At 30.2% G+C, this 17,405-nt stretch overlaps 2 protein-coding genes and 1 pseudogene across 2 annotated transcripts; 1 reads left to right on the top strand and 2 right to left on the bottom strand.

Annotated features, from left to right (window-relative positions):
- The first annotated feature begins 1,955 nt into the window (after positions 1–1,955).
- On the top strand, positions 1,956–2,519 carry LOC133784852 (secreted RxLR effector protein 161-like). Its single transcript, XM_062224126.1, has one exon. It carries the CDS (start codon positions 1,956–1,958, stop codon positions 2,517–2,519), a length of 564 nt encoding a protein of 187 aa, XP_062080110.1.
- Positions 2,520–11,050: 8,531 nt separating this feature from the next.
- LOC133783890 (auxin-responsive protein SAUR24-like) lies at positions 11,051–11,505 on the bottom strand (annotated as a pseudogene).
- Positions 11,506–15,189: 3,684 nt separating this feature from the next.
- Positions 15,190–15,704, bottom strand: LOC133783891 (auxin-responsive protein SAUR21-like). Its single transcript, XM_062223492.1, has one exon. The coding sequence runs from the start codon at positions 15,619–15,621 to the stop codon at positions 15,325–15,327; it is 297 nt and encodes a 98-aa protein (XP_062079476.1). The 5' UTR covers positions 15,622–15,704; the 3' UTR covers positions 15,190–15,324.
- Between the last annotated feature and the right edge of the window lie 1,701 nt (positions 15,705–17,405).

Here is a 17,405-nt window from a genome sequence, read left to right on the forward strand (position 1 = left end):
TGAAGAAGTTTGAATGGCTGAAAGGAAAAGAATTCAAAAGAGTTTGAATTCATGCTGGAGGAGGCGATATATCGCCCCCTGGGCCAGTATGCCCGAGGCGACCGTGCATCATTTCGTGTTTTCCGTATCTACGTGCTGCGACATATCGCCCCCTATAGCTGCGATATATTGGCACACGCTGAATATTTAAACACGAAATTACACATTTTTAGCTAAGTTTGAATGGAGTAAACAGCCTTGACTAAGCCCTCAACATTTTCAAAGCTGCTGACTGACCCTATAACATTCAAACTTTACTCCTTATTAAATTTAATCCTCAAAAATACTTAATCCTTAATCACCATTCATAACATGTGCTTAAAATCCTATTGGTTGATGTCTAAACCTTATAATATAATAAATATAATCCTTAATATCAGTCACATTAATCAAACCTTAGGTTATACTTAATATTCTTAAACTATATATTAAACTTAGAAAATCTATAAGTACTACTATGAGTGTCCAAATAATTCCCGGTCTGAACCAAAAATCCACAGTTACATAGATAATACTAAACATACTATAATACTACTAAATAACTAGCTAAGTAAAGTTCTTGGACTCTACATGGCGATTGCAGAGAGATTGTCGATTGAAGAAGAGGTTGCAAATAAGAACTCACTGACTCGAACAGACCAGGATTTCTTTGTTTCTTTGGCCAAGAAAACATGCGCAGGACAGAAGCTTTTTAGGGAGGTCTCTGGTTTTCTTTTTTCTTCTTTTCTTGCTTATGGTGAACGAAGGTAAAAGTGAAGGTGAAGAGTGGAGTCTTGTATATATAGGTGGGAAAAGGGAGTTAATCTGGAACGTTGAACAAAATCCTTGCAAAATCCAATGGTCAGGGATCAATGACAAGATATCGCCGAAAAGGTGTCAGATGGACGATCGTGGGCGTGTTTCCAAGGTACTCAAGTTCCAAAAATGAGCAATACCCAATTGACGCGTGTCCATTTTCAAGAGTGTATGATGGTACAGTTCTCAAAGAAAGTAGTTCAAAAGTTTCCTTCTCTCAGGATTCGAACAAATACTTTTGAGGGGGCAAGATGTTACACCCAGATTTCGAGCTATGCAGATTATGACCTCAAAAGTTGGATTCGCAAATAAGCGGACTCATAAGGATGGAATCATGCTCCAGGATTGTATGTCGAGCTTACAGGATGTAGACAACCTCGAGTATGGTGACCTCGAAGTATTCATGATCTCGAAAGATAGCTCCAGGAACACCCTCATCTTCAGGGATGACTTCGGATCAGGGGTCCCGAGCTCGACGCACGTACGATCTCGAAAGCCATGTGGCCTCGGGAGATGTTTCTAGCTCGATAGATGACGGGAAACATGGGAGGCTAAAGCCTTAGAGATACGCGATAACCACCTTGAATATCTACAAATGTTATAAATATGAGATGTAATCCTCATTTATTATTGTAAATCCCCTAGAATCATAGGATATTATTTGGCCAGTTATACGTCCCCTGATCTTCAGGAGACGTTTCCTGTTATATCTGATTATAGGCATTTAAAGCCATTTATTTTATTTACACAAAAAGAGTAACTACCCAAAATATGTGGGATAGTATTCTGCAGCCTTCCCTATAAATAGAGAGGCCATGCACCATTGTAAATGACTGAAATTCTGATTCTTGAGAGAAAACTCTGGAGAATTCATTCTTGAAGAATTCCTAGAGATAATCTTGAGTTTAATAATAAAGACTCGTGGACTAGGCAAATTTAACTGCTGAACCACGTAAAAATCGTGTGTTTACATTGTTTTATTTCAATTGGCCATTTTCAGTTATTGTTTACGTGCTCTTCTTTCACTGTTTGACGAAAAGCGGCGTCAACAAACTCAAAAAGAAGATGGGATCTTCATCTCACAAAAGAAGTATACGGAGACACTATTGAAGAAATTCAAAATGGAGGGATGCAAGACTGTATCAACTCCATTAGACAACAATAAAGCTCTCAAGAAGGAAGATGGCTCACCAAAAGCAGATGAATCAAAATTTCGAAGTCTAATCGGCAGCCTACTCTATCTAACTGCTACAAGACCAGACATAATGTACGCAGTTAGTCTTCTATCAAGATTCATGCATGATCCAAGTCAAGTTCACTACGGAGCAGCCAAGAGAATCCTTCGATACTTACAAGGAACAAAACTTTACGGAATCTGGTACGAAGTCATGAATGAGTCAAAACTGATTGGCTACACAGATAGTGACTGGGCAGGATCCATGGACGACATGAAAAGCACGTCAGGATATGCCTTCACACTTGGATCTGGAATATTTTCATGGGCCTCAAAGAAACAAGCAACAGTTGCACAATCATCAGCTGGAGCAGAGTACATTGCAGCAGCAATGACTACAAGCCAAGCTATATGGCTTAAAAAAATACTAGAAGACATGGGAGAATCACAGAAGGAAGCTACAAAGATATATTGCGATAGCAATGGCGAAAAATCCAGTATTTCACAGTAGAACTAAGCATATAAGCATCAAGTACCATTTCATCAGGGAAGCAGAAGCAAATAAAGAAATCGAGCTCAAGCACTGCAAGACTGAAGAGCAGGTAGCAGACATATTCACAAAGGCACTACCAAGAGGCAAGTTCGAGCTACTGCGAGACATGATTGGAGTTACCGAAATGTGTACCAAGGAGGAGTGTTAAAATGTGCTACACATTTCTAGAATATTTGTATCTTAGAATATTCTAGTGAAAACTTTAGAAATCTAGTAAAATAAATAAACTAGAAAAGCCTATAATATTTAGAAAACTAGAAGTAACCAATCAAGAAGAATGTAAATCAATTAGAAAAGTCTAGAAAAGTTGTAAATCATATAGAACTAGAATAATCTAGATAAAATTAAATGTAGGGGTAAGCAACTATAAATACCCCATCAAGCTTCCAAATTGTAACCAAGCTTGAGTAGCCAAATCAAGTCTTTTACTACTAACTTACTACCTTGTCTCCTCTTTTTCTACACACATAAAAATTAAAACATAACTCTTCCTTGTCCCACCAATCTTCCAACTTATCAACTTAATCAACATCATCATACTACACTACCTAATATCCATCCTGTACAACCTCCATACATAATAATTTAAATAATTCATATACAAATAACAATTATCTTACTCAATCTCATTTAACATTCCATCAACTGATATATTTTTTGCAGTCAAAACAAACATTGTTCAATTAATTTCAATTTACTGAGATATATTTGCAGTTAAAACAAGCAATAGAGGCAGTCTAATTTCTACTTCAAATTTGTTGAACTCTTTGTTGACGATCTTCTTCATGAAGTTCTCTAGAAATTTGTATTTGTTAATGTATGAGAAGAGAGAAGATAATCATTTGGAAAAAGTTGAGTAGTTTGTCACGTCGTAATAATGCAAACTTATCTTGTTGAATAGCATTTTTATAATATTCAATGTACAAATTATGTTTATGTTTAATGTTCAGTTTGCAAGAGTACCATTAATTCATATATTCAAAATTTGCTCAAAATATTCACTAATTTTTCATAAAATTAAATTTTGAATAAAAGGAGAACATTATATATCTAGAGTCAGTAGTCAACATGTAGTGAAATTGGTTTGTGGAGAAGTGAGATGAATTAGGAAGATGTGGTGCGAGCAGGGAATGGTAATTCCTCCCATGGGATGATCGTACCCGAATTCTTGCTCCGCCATGCTTAGCAATTCTTGAAATGCAGGCCGATTTAGGTACGAGAGAGGAACTGCATAACGCTTCTTCTTCTTCTGCTCAGTATCATCATCGTCTCCAACATACACTGCAAAGTGACCTTTTGGAATGGAGGATTTATTGGACTTCATCATCAAAACAGCTTCGTCTTTATTAATCCTAGTCCAACCCTTGCAGACGCGCTGCCAAAAACCAAATGCCATGCTCATCACCATCTTAGTATTCTTCTTCTTCTTCTTCTTCTTCTTCTTCTTGTTTTCGGTATTGTAAGCATAATTAGAACCAGACCCCATTGGGACTTTTCACACTGACGATGATGATTAATTAGAGGGATCGAGACGTAATTTAGATGTGAGAGTGCTGAAAGAGAGAATGATTATCTATCTCAGTACTATATTATATATTTATAGGCTTAATTAATTATGTCGGTTACACTATTCAAATTTGATTTATATTATCTAAAACTAAAAGGATAATTTAAATCTTTAAATTTAAAACCCAATATGCTTATTATATAAACATATAAATATACATAATGAATTATCTTTAAAAATCGTTTATTTATTTTAAATTTACCTCATAGATATTATTAAAATAAAAAAAAATTCTATTATAAGAGTATCTTTTACATGTTATTATTATCGAATTTAAATTTAATTCATAAGATGTGACGTAATTTGTTTGACTACGCCCAATCAATAAACTACCTCTTAGTAAAACAAACAATAATAATAGAGATTTTTTCAAATAAAAAAAAATAGAGAAAAATCTCATCAAAAATTAAAAACTTAAATTTCAATTTTTAAATAAAAACAGTTAAATGTTCGGTAAATATTTAAAAAAAAAACAACATTATTATATTTTCTTTATATTCTCATTACTTTTATCTATTTGAAATGAAATCAACTAAGTAATTAATAATTTTAAATGTATAATTTTATTTTCCAATCAACTTCTTCAAATCATATTATTTTAGAATAATAAAAATATAAAAATTTGCATAAAACTTTAATGCTTACCTCAAATATATACCCATGAATGTTACATTAAATTTAGTTATATGAGATAGTTATTGAACCATTGTGATTAATTTAGTAATTAACTAAAAATATTTAATGGGTGACTTGTAACCTCATACTATATTATTTATTTAAAATATTTTGTTTCTTTATAAAACACTAATTGAGAATTATTTTATTTAAAAAATAAATTTTATTATAATTAGTGACAAAAACTATGTATTTTAATCAAAATATTAGATAGGATTTTTTTAGCAATTAAAATTTGTAATTATTGGTTCTTAATTATGCAAATTTTAGTTTCTAATTTGTTTACATTGATTACTGATAATGAATAACTCTATTTGTGTTCTTTCCTTTGTCTTGTTTGTGATATTTTCATCGATATTAACACACACATATATGTAGTTATTGATATATCAATCAAGAAAAAGTAAAACTATTTTTCATATGCTGCTTAACCTTTATGACTTAAGTTGGTAAAGTCTTAATCGATTAATGCTTAACCGTGTCTTTATTTTTGACATTAAAATACTGAAGAACGTGAAAGTTAACACCATTGGGTGCACGAAATTTTAAAAAAATTGCAATGCCATGCATTCAAAGAATTTTTAAATTATATATATTTTTTGGGAGCGATTACAACGCATCTATTTTTTTGACAACACTAGTGCATCATTTTTTCTATTTACGACACATGGATAGATATAATCCTAAATTTTTTATATGATGTTGTACATTGTAGCTATCTAGAACATCATACAAATTTTTATGAAATTCTGAATAAATTATATGGTACTGAAAACAGGATTCAAATAGCTTGTTGCACGAGTGCTTATTTTTTTGTATACGTATGTAAAAATCAACTGTTTTAACATTGTTTTTGACACTGTAAATTATCTTGAAAATTAGGGTCTCTTAAATTATTATAATGTATATTGTCATATAAAAAAATTGGAAAAAAAATTATCGAGGTGTAAAAAACACAAACTATTGCACTGATATTGTAAAAAAGATGGATTCACTATAGTCACTCCCTGGATATTTATATATGTTTATATAACTTGAATGTACAAGTCTTCGTTTGTTTATTCTTATTTATGATCAATTTTCTTGCAATGCCTTATAAGAGTGTTATAACGTGCCTTATTTATCATTGATTAGGTGTACATTAATATTATGATTACGTGGTGTAATATCAACTTTTAATTTCTTGGAATCTTTGTTACTCAGACTACTCATAAAATATTTTCATGTTTTCATAAATATATTTCTGCTCTATTTTATCTTTCTTATCTATAATTTTTTTTTCTGAAAGAGTTATTGTTTCAAATATTTTTACTTCTATTTCTACTCTTTTAGTTCACTATTAAGTATGTGTTTATGTATTAATTATTTAAATTCTTATGTAGTTGAGCGAATATCACGATGGAAACAAGAGCATAATGAATCATGGATTGGAGGGTGGAGCTATCTTTAAACATTAATTTCTTTGTGCATTTGATTATGTTTTGTTGTTCACTTTTTAGGTAAAACGTGTGAATGACTAGTAGTTTGTTATGTCTTGTGTATACTTCAAAAATTTAGTTAGAACTAAGAATCTTACGAAGTGGTGATAGTTATGGTTTAAATTGAATATTGCAACTTAATTGATTTAATTAATGTATAATGTTATAATACTCATAGTTTGTGAGATATGTTTAGTTGTCATTCTAGCTTACATAGTTTTTTTTTTTTGGCAAGAATGTATTTACATTTTAATCTTTTTAAGGATACTTACATAGTTAAGACAATAATGTATTTACATAATTAAGACAAGAATTATATATTTTAATCTTGTAAGTTTAGTTTTATAATATACTAAATTATTTTGACTTTGTATGCTGGGTGATTTTGTTTGGATTATACTGTAATTATACTATAAATTTTGAATGCATGTAGAGATTTAAAACAGGAAAAAAATTTCCCATTTTTTGTGTGTGGTACACAATGTTTGCTTAAAACATGTTGTCTCATGTTACAACAGTTGCCCATAAACTAGTGTATCATGTACTGCAGGGGACGGCATTTTCAGAGCACCTGTTGTCCTTGTGATATATGAAACGACATTTTTATTTGAACTATCATCTCCTGCTAGTACATGACACTACACTGCATGGGACACGAGTATCAGAACTGTTGTATGAACATTTTTACCACAATTTAAAACTGTGGTACCACGTCAATTTTTTAGTAGTGGGGGTTGCCCCTTAAATTATATGTGGGTCAGCACACTACAACAATATAAGAGTTTTATGACTTTATTTTGGAGACATTAAAAGCCAACAATGTCTCTCACTGGGGGAGACATCAAGGATAACCTACTTCCACTACAAAATGACTGGTTAGCAAGAATGTTGCCATTTATTTATCAAGTCTAATTTTTTTTTATGTGTAACTTGATTCACATGTTCTTAATTTTTCTTATGTATAAATACCGAATTAATTATCTATATATAAATGACATCTTTTAATGAAAATGATATATGAATATTTTTTTTTAATTTTAATTTATACATTATGTTTATTTAGATAATAATTTATAAAATTTAGTTACATAATAATAACATAAAATATGGTATTGTATATTAAAAAATTTAACTATAATTTAGTATTGAATATATTATTATTAATATAATTATATTGGTATTAAAAAGAGTATTTATTTCGAAATAAAAAATAATTATATATATGAAAAGAAATAAAAATATAATTATATAAAAAAGGTTTAATTGCAGTTTTTTCGTGGATTTTTCTCAGGGGTCGATTACATTGCGGTTCCTATTACTCCCAAAAATCACAGAGTATTAAGGAAAAAAACTGCAGAGAAAGCCCAATTTTGTAGTAGTGTTTAAGGAATATCTCTAATCACTACTACAAAAAAGGGCAATTGTGTCAGTCAAACGCGTCAGTCAACGCAGTTGACTGACGCTGTTGACCAAAAAATAACATCTGTGACAGTTAGGCGCTGCCACAAATGATAGAGCAATTGCGTCATAACATACACTGACGCTGTTTAATGGGGTCGTTTGCGTCAATGCCCCACTAACGCAAACGGGCCGTTAACAGCGTCAGTGGGGCACTGACGCAAATGCCTAAGTGAAACGCGCGTTTCACTATGGAGCGTTTGCGTTAGTGCCCCACTGACGCAAATGGGCCGTTACCGTCAGTGGGGCACTGACTTAAACAGCCCCAATAACCTAAATAAGCCCTCATCGTCCCGTGTACAGACCCATTTACCTAATGTTCAGAAACGAAAATGCTTGAAAAACCAGAGAAACCAGCGGCGCCTCCTTCCACATTTGCTCACCTAGGTACGTTTTTATCAAAAAAAATTCAATTTTAATGTAAAAAGAATGATTTATATATGTTTATGTAACTTATATATAGTTTTTTTTGAATTTTTTGTATAGATTTTGTATTTTTGAAGATTGTAGTTTGAAAACCCATAAACTTTCTTGGTTTTTTTGGGTTTTCTACATCAAGAACCCACATTGCTCAATTACCACAAGTAAGTGCAATTTTATTAATTTTTGTGATTTAAATTTAATTTTTGTGATTTTTTTTTATAAATTGACATTATTTCGGATTTTTTAATTTTTTGATAGTTTTATATTAATGATTATGTAATTGTTTTAGGTTTAAACTTTGCATTTTAATATTTGATTTTTTTAGAATATTTTTATTATAATTTATTTTATTTTTATTAACTTTTTTTAAAATTTAATGTAATTTCGAATTTACTTATATAAATGAGTGTATATATATATTAACGGATATATTTTGTATAACTTTCATTTTATTAATTGTTTAGTTTGATTATTATTAGTAAATTTTTGTTTATATTTTGTTAATTTTTTAAATTTATTTTGAAATTTTGGGTTTAATTGGTTAAATATGTATATATTAAAATTGTTTGTTTTTTTAAGTTATATTTTATTATTGATTTAGTTAGGATATTTATAGTCAATTTTTCTTTATGTGATTTGTTAACTTTTTTTAAAAAAAAAAAAACTTTATTTCAGGTTTAAGTATATAAATGAGTACATATAACAAATTATTTGTTTTCTTTAAGCACTTTATTGTTTATTTAGTTACAATATAGCTTTACTATATTTTTCTTTACATTTTGTTAAAAATTTTATTATTTTTTTGTTTATTGTTATATTTGAGTAGGTATTTTGTTGACAACTTTGTTGGCGAGATCAAGCTTTAGAGGATTTTATATTAGAGGTAATATTTTAAACCTAAATATATTATTAAGATATTGAACTTAGTAGAATGTACGAATTATAAAATAGTGGAGATATGATTTGAGACTGTGTGCTGCGGTGATATAATGTTGTAATTGTGCATGTTTGATTGATTACTTGATTTGTTGTATTTATGTGATGAATATAAATTTATTTAAATTTTGGGAAATATGATAGAAATAAGAGAAATGCTGCCCAATTTTTTTGTAAGATTTAGTAATTTGAGCAAGTTGGTGATGAAATTTTAGTTTAAGTAGGTTTAATATACTTAGAAATTTAGAACACACAAGAGTACATATATTAACTTTGATATCTGAATTACTTTTATAGTTTTGATCACAAATGTTAACTCTAGATAAATGTTTAAAAAAAATTATACTGTTGTTTTTCTGTTTATATTGCTATTTTTCTGTTTCTGCTGCTGTTTTTTTGTTTTTGGTGCTAATTTTTTTGTTATCAAAATAGGCCAGGGAAATTAGCATAAACATTTGCAAATTCCCTGGTTAATACTTTATGTGACAGTGCCCAACTGACGCAAAAAATATTCATTTTTAACATTTGTGGCAGTGCCTCACTGACGCAAACCAAAGTGTCATTTGCGTCAGTGGGACACTGCCACAAAATGGAATTTGTGGCAGTGCCCCACTGACGCAAATGACACTCTAGTTTGCGTCATGGGCAATTGCGTCACATATCAAACTGACGCAAAAAATCAATTGTGGCAGTTATAAACTGACGCAAATGACATTTTTTGTTGTGGTGAATCCATATTCATCGCTGCTCATAGATTAGTTGCACATGCTGTTAGGATAGATCAACAACTTGTTTGATTAGATGACATCATTGATTTCCTTCGGGATGTTTACCTTCGGGATGTTTAGTCCTTCAGCGTATGACCTTATGACCTTATAATATTTTTATCAATAAAGTTCATTTTATCAAAAAAAAAAAAAAGAAAGAAAACAACTATCCAATTAAGTTTTTGGAAACATAATTTTCATTTTCAATCAATATTTTCAAATCTTACAATTTCAAATTTTTTTAAAATATATCTAGAAGATTTGAATAAAACACTGTAAAATTTAAAAAGTTTTGTTTTATATATTCATGATGTATTATTTATTTTAAAAAAAGTTTTGTTAACAATTAGTTAAGAGAAATTGAGGTCAGTACTCCTTCTCTCTCTCGCACATCTCTCTTTACCTCTCAACCTTTAGTACGTAAAATCATGGTGCATGGAGCAAATGGATTTTGATGGAAGAAGTGACAGCAAGCAAAATGGCAAAAAAATTTATTGGTGGCTAAAATATTTAAATTGTTATCATTCAAACACTTAAAGACTTAAGTTTTTTTTACGGAAAAAATACCTAACTTCAAGAATTTCGTACTCCGTAAATACCTACCGTAAATTTTTTTGTTAATTATTGATGTGATATTAATTAAATATGATATTGACGGTTACAATACTTAAGTTGATGTCATCCAAGTACTTTAATACCTAAATTTTTTTTATTTATTATTTAAAACATAATTAAACACTTAAAAAATTATAAATAAAATTTAATTAAAAAATAAAAATAATATATAATTAAAATAATATAAATAAAAGCTTAATAGATAGTTTATTAAAATTTAATCCAAAATCAATTAAAATAATATAAATAAAAGCTTATATAATTTATTATAATAGTGGTGGCTATGGTGTTATTTAATTTTCCATAAAAAAACATAGGTGTTTAAGCTTTTATTTATATTATTTTAATTATTTTTTTTAATTTTTATATTTTAAATACTTTTTAAGTGTTTAATTCATTTTTAATACGAAAATTTTGAATTTAGGTATTTTTTCTGTAAAAAAAATGTTAAGTATTCAATTGCTTGAATTGACAATAACTTATGTATTTTAGCCATGAATCATAATATAATCATTTGAATCAAAATTCAATTTCTATTAACATATTCTCATCAGTGAAAAAAAAAGTATATGATATACAAAATTTGTGTGCTAATTAATGTCAGAGCTACATGTAGATACAATAATTAACCCATTAACTAATTCAACTGAGAAGTGAGATCAATGAAGATGTTTTCTCTGCATGGAATTGTAAGTCCCCCATTGGATGATCGTATCCGAATTCTTGTTCTGCCATGCTTAGTAGTTCTTGAAAAGCAGTCTCATTCAAGTACCAAACAGGTACTACATATCTCTTCTTCTCCTCTTCTCCAACATACACTGCAATGTACCCTTTCGGAATCGAACTGGACTTCAAAGCTGCTTCTTTAAGCCCTGAAAATGATCTGCGAAGAGTCTTCTTGGCACTGAGAATACCGGGCAATTTAAACGCCATGTTAATTATCAACAATCTACTTGTGCTATTTCTTTATAAAAAGTTTAAGAGTTTCTGACAACCAAAAAACTTGATTGTAGTTGTAAAGAAGGCAGAGAAGACTTGATGATTTAGGTGTGTGGTAATGTGGATGTATATATATAGATCATGAATGGCTGTAAAGGCAGGTGAGAATTAAGTTTTTGAATTTTCAAGGAACATAGGCATTTGAATTCACATGGTACTGTCTTGGAAAAAGCTTACTTTAATTGTTTGTGATTTGGACACTATCAAGAGAAACAAACTACTAAGGCAGGAGCCCACTTGAAGCAAAATACATGCAACAAATTAAAGAAACCATTTTAACAATTTGTCTATCTTTTTTTTTTCTAGTGGATGAGGAAGAGCAGAAAACACTACACCTGTATATGTATATCCACATCTTGATTTGAATATGTGATCACTTTGATATGAGACATGCCTAAGACAACTTATGGTCCATTGTCCTCAGAGTAGGAGTAGTGGGGTTTGGAAGAAGAGCAAGATAGATATACTTAGAAGGAAGGAGCCCACTTGGGAACAAGGGAAAGAAAATTGCAAAGCAGCCGGATCTGAACTTTGAATCCATAATCGTGACTAGTTAGACAATACCATGTGATTGCACAAGGATTTTGCCTCACTTAACCGTTCATTTTAATGAAATGGATATATATGCCCTACACATCCTATCAAAGAGTAGTTGTTATAAATACACATAAGAATGGGATCACTAAATCCCAAGTCCTCAAACTCACAAGTATCAAGCTTTCTTTGCTAATTCTCTGAATTATCTCTGCCCACTTTACCTCTTTCTTCTTCCTTTAGAAACACTCTTATTACAACATGGGTTTTCTCTTTGCTAGCTTAGTTCATGCCAAGCAACTCATTCAGAGGCCTTTTTCAAGCACAAAAGATATTCCAAAAGGATTTTTAGCAGTTTATGCTGGTGGTGAAAGCAGGATGAAGAGGTTTGTGATCCCAGTGGCATACCTGAACCAGCCTTCATTCCAAGACTTTCTAAGTCAAGCTGAAGAAGAATTTGGATTCGATCATCCAATGGGAGCTTTTACAATTCCCTGCACAAAAGATGCCTTCATCGATCTTATTTCTCGCTTAAGCTGCTAATCTTATGAGTTTAGACACCAATAGATGATAACCACTAACAAAACTTATTGTTACAATTTTTTAGGCAGACAATGCCATACCTTGTAAATATTTTTTCACTGGGATTAAAAGAACGTTTCCCCCAAGAATGATACAAATGAATATTATTCGAAATTTCTTTCATGAATTTTATGTGATTGGAATCTCTTTTTTACTTAAGAATCTGACATTGAATCATTGTCCATGTTCTTGGTCTACTTTCAATTTTGGTATTTTCAAACCAAAAAAATAATTCCAAAAAATTCTTAACATAGAATCATGCATAGAATATGTAGGAGCTAATTGGTTTGTACAAGTTACTCTTTTCAAAACTTCATTTAGATTTAAGCAAGGAAAAAAGTTGTGTTCCACTTTTACATTGGATTTCTTAAAGAAGTCGTCCACCCAAAGAAGTGAAATTTCCATTTTTTTAAAAAAATTTCTGATAAAGTTATATTCTTGGATGAAGTTACTTTTCTTTCGGATGAAGCCTTTTCTCTAGTCATAAACCTTCTTGCTATTTTTATTTTATTAATTTTAATGTGACTTGTTGTCATATTTTTTTAATTTCTAGGCTCTAAATTAAAATGGTATAGTATTTCAGTGCTTACTTTGAGGGGCTTATCAGGGATTTGAAATGGCTCTGTAATCAACAAATGAAAGATAATATATTCAAATTTTGCTGAACTCTGTGTCAGGAAAACAAGAAACACTTGTACACTTATTCAATACAAACAATATATAATCAAGTACAGTTACTTGCATTTGTTTTATAAGAATCTGCTAGTCTTTTTAAGGATGAATGCTTTGTAATACTAAGTACTTAGCAGATAAAGGTCAATGGATTTTGAAGCTAGCTGGCACAGCAACAAGAGATTTTATTTGATAGAAAATGGTAGTAAGCAAATCAGAGCTAAATTTTTCCAAAGATCTTAATTTAGTTTCCAATGAAAGGAGAATATGTAGATTCAAATGAAAAATTTCTACATACAACTTTCACAAGTAATCAAACAATCTTTTTCATGGTCAAAGTGTATGATCTACGTACAAAGTGTTTCAGCTAAATTATGATATAGTGCTATGATATTTACAATCAATTCAACTGAGAAGAGAGATCAATGAAGATGTTTTCTTTGCAGGGAATTGTGAGTCCTCCCATTGGATGCTCATATCCGAATTCTTCTTCAGCCATGCTTAGCGATTCTTGAAATGCAGGCTCATTCAAGTAGGAAAGAGGTACTACATATCGCCTTTTCTGGTCCACTCCCACATAGACTGCAATGTAGCCTTTGGAATTGAACTGGACTTCAAAGCTGCTTCTTTGAACCCCGAAAGCGATCTGCGAAGAGTCTTCTTGGCATTGATAATACCAGGCAATTTAAACGCCATGTTATCAACAATCTGAGAGTGCTATTTCTTTAGAGAAAGTTTAAGAGTTTCTCACAAAGAAACTTGCTTGTAGTTGTAGAGAAGGCAGAGGAGACTTGATGATTTAGGTGTGTGGTAATGTGGCTGTATATATACATGAATGGATTTCTTCGAAATTATCCTTAAGTTAGGAATTTGCAAGGGACATAAGCATTTGAAGCTCACATGGCTTTGTCTTTTGAGTCATACTTAAGTGTATTTATTATCAAGAGAGCAAACTACAAAGGCAGGAGGAGCCCACAAACCAAAGATATGCAGCAAAGAAAAATCAGTGAAAGCATATTTTTAATCCACATTCTTTTTCTATTTCTTTTCTATCTATTAGTGGTTGAGAAATGACTATTAAATTCCACATGTCTATCAAATTCTTCTGAATCTTTCTTTCTTTTTCTTTTTTAAATTTGTGACCATTTAGATATGGGACATGACTAAAACATCTCATATGCTAAATTTTGAAGTTTTGGCTGTCCACTTCCATTCTTTAACAAAATAGTTGTTGTAGTAATTCAAATATTGAAAGTGCAATGTGAAATATTATTCTTTGAAGATCAAAATTGAAATACCTCCAAGCATTTCACTTCTTTGTTCAATGGATTACTTGGTTGAATTTTTTATTTTTTTTATCCTTTAGATTATTCTGATGTAGATTTCTTGTCTAGTTTCTTTTTCTACAGTCACAAGTTCAATGGCTCAATGTTGCATATTAAAGATTGGAAAAGACAAAAAAAGTATATGAGTAGTCTCAATCAGGGAGTACATTACCGCAGTAAAAGTAATAATAAGGACTCAAATGTTGAAGAAATCATTCTTTAATAATTGATATGATCATGAGTAACCTCTGTCAAATTTTGAAGTTCTTGTTTCTCGAAGATAAATGCAAGATAAAATTGAAATTTAACAAAATAGAACAGAGTTTTTGTTTGATTTTTACTGCTCATTTGGATAAAACCATTGTGCAACTTAATATTTCCCATGGCTTTTTTTTTTTTTTTAAAAAAAAACTTTTTGTAAAAAAATTATTGAAAATAATCTTCTTCTCAAAGAGATTTATGTACTAAAAAATGATTTTGTAAACAGGTTTCAGCTCATAGATGCCAAATGGATTTTGATATTCTGGCATACAACAGACATATTGTTCAATAGAAGAAGATTAACAAGCAAAATGAACAAGTCAAACAAATGGAGAGTGTAGTCAAATTTCACTTTCTATTCACAAATTTCTCAATAATCAAACAATTCTCTCTTTTCTAAAAAGGAGAATAAGTATATGGTGTACAAAATTGTTTTTGCTAACTCTTTTTTGTTAGTGCTTCAAATTACAATCACTTCAATTGAGAAGTTATATCAATGAAGATATCTTCTCTGCAGGGAATTGTGAGTCCCCCCATTGGATGATCATATCCGAATTCTTCTTCTGCCATACTTAACAATTCTTGAAATGCACTCTTGTTCAAGTATGAAAGAGGTACTACATATCGTTTCTTCTGCTCCTCTCCAACATACACTGCAAAGTAGCCTTTTGGAATGGTTGAAGACTTCGAAGCTGCCTCTTTAATGCCGGAAAGTGATCTCAGAAAAGCCTTCTTACCATGAACAAAACTAGGCAATCCAAAAGCCATATTGACAATGTCTTTTTGCTGTTGCTTTAGAGAAAGTCTAGAGTTTTTAAACAAAACAAAAAATTGCTAGTAGAGAATGAGAGCACTTGATGATTTAGCTCTATCTAATATGCCTATATATATAGATGAATTTCTTGGAAAATGTCTAACTCAAAACTAGTGGTTGTGAAGGCAATTTGTTTTGCTTGCCCCTTTGAAAGTTCACATAACTCTGTCTTTAAACTCATTAATTGAAACTTTGTTCTGGCTGACACATAGATATGTGATTTGTCTAACCCTGACCAAGTAAAAAACCAACAAGGGGAGCCCACTTGGAACAAAATAGTTGCAGCACAATGGAAACCATTTTGGAACATAGCCAATCTCAAAAACAGAAAATTTACTCGAGATATGACACTCTTCTATGCATTGGTAAGGAAGACAATATCATGTGAGCCTCTCAAAACTCACTAGACCCCATTCCATTAAAGGCCTTCTTAGTCTACACCATTCTTTTCATTCAAGTGTACAATATATTATATATACATTTTCACAACAACTTCTCAAATATCAGAGATTTTTCTCACTAGCTTTCCAAACTCTCCAAATTAAAAATCTTTGCTCTTTTGCCCAAATGGGATTTTTTTTTCTTTTTTTGCCAAGAGTACTCAATGCTAGGTATACTATTCTAGGGTTCTTTGCAAATTCAAACCAAATAGCAAATATCTTAAATGCATGGGGTACCTTGGCAGTTTATTTTGTTAATAAGAGCAAAACGAATAGCTTTGTGGTATCTGTTTGTTGGTACCTAGACCAACCTTGAGAAATTGATCTATTTTCAAATGTCTAGATTCAACTAATGAGTGTAATTCATGTAAATATGCTTCATTCATTGGGATTTGAAAATGAAAATTATGTTGGGTTTTTCTTTTGTGAGATAATGTCATTTATTTTTACAAAGGTAACATTAGTAAATAGAAGGAACAGATTGTAGTTTCTAACTTTCTAATTCTATAGCCCACTATAGTTGCAAGCCCAACAACTCTTTCTTGTAGTCCAAAGGCTTAAGCTTTCAGCAGTCCATAGTTTGACCTAAGGGGAATTTAAAAAAAATATGATTTTTATACTATTAATGTTCAAAATCACGTGAATTATACTTTTTTTTAATTTATATGGAAAAATTATTAAAAAAAAATTAAAGTATGAGAAAGATAATTAGTGGCTAACTAACATATAGAAATGACATATTTTTTTATTATAGTTGTGTATTCTTTGATTTTGAAGGTAATTTTATTTTATTTTATTTTTTTCAATTTTTTATTCTTTCTTCATTTTTTATTATTTTTTCTTCCATTTTTTTCTACAAATTTGTTCATTTATTATTTTTTTTCTTTCTATTTTTCCATTTTTCTTTTCTTTTCATTTTTATTTATTTATCTATTTTTTTCTTTCATTTGCATTTTTTTTCTTCATATTTTTTCAGTTTTCTTCTCTTCTTTTCCCATTTTTTCATTTTTTTTCTTCTCTTTTGTATTTATTATTTCCTCATTCCATATTCTTTTTTCTTTTTTCATACATATGTGCTTTTTTTCATTCTTTTATTTTTCTTCCATTTTTTTTTCATTTTTTTCTACTAATTTTTTCATTCATATTTTTTTTTCTTCTTCTTCTTTTCATTTTTATTCATTCATCTGTTTCTTTCCTTCAACATTTCTTTTGTTTTGTTTTTTTTCATATTTTTTAGTTTTTTTTCTTCATTTTTTGTACTTATTCTTTTCTCATTCCATTTTCTCTTTTTTTTTCAC

This window comes from Humulus lupulus, chromosome 6 (assembly GCF_963169125.1).
Source record: "Humulus lupulus chromosome 6, drHumLupu1.1, whole genome shotgun sequence".
NCBI lineage: Eukaryota > Viridiplantae > Streptophyta > Magnoliopsida > Rosales > Cannabaceae > Humulus > Humulus lupulus.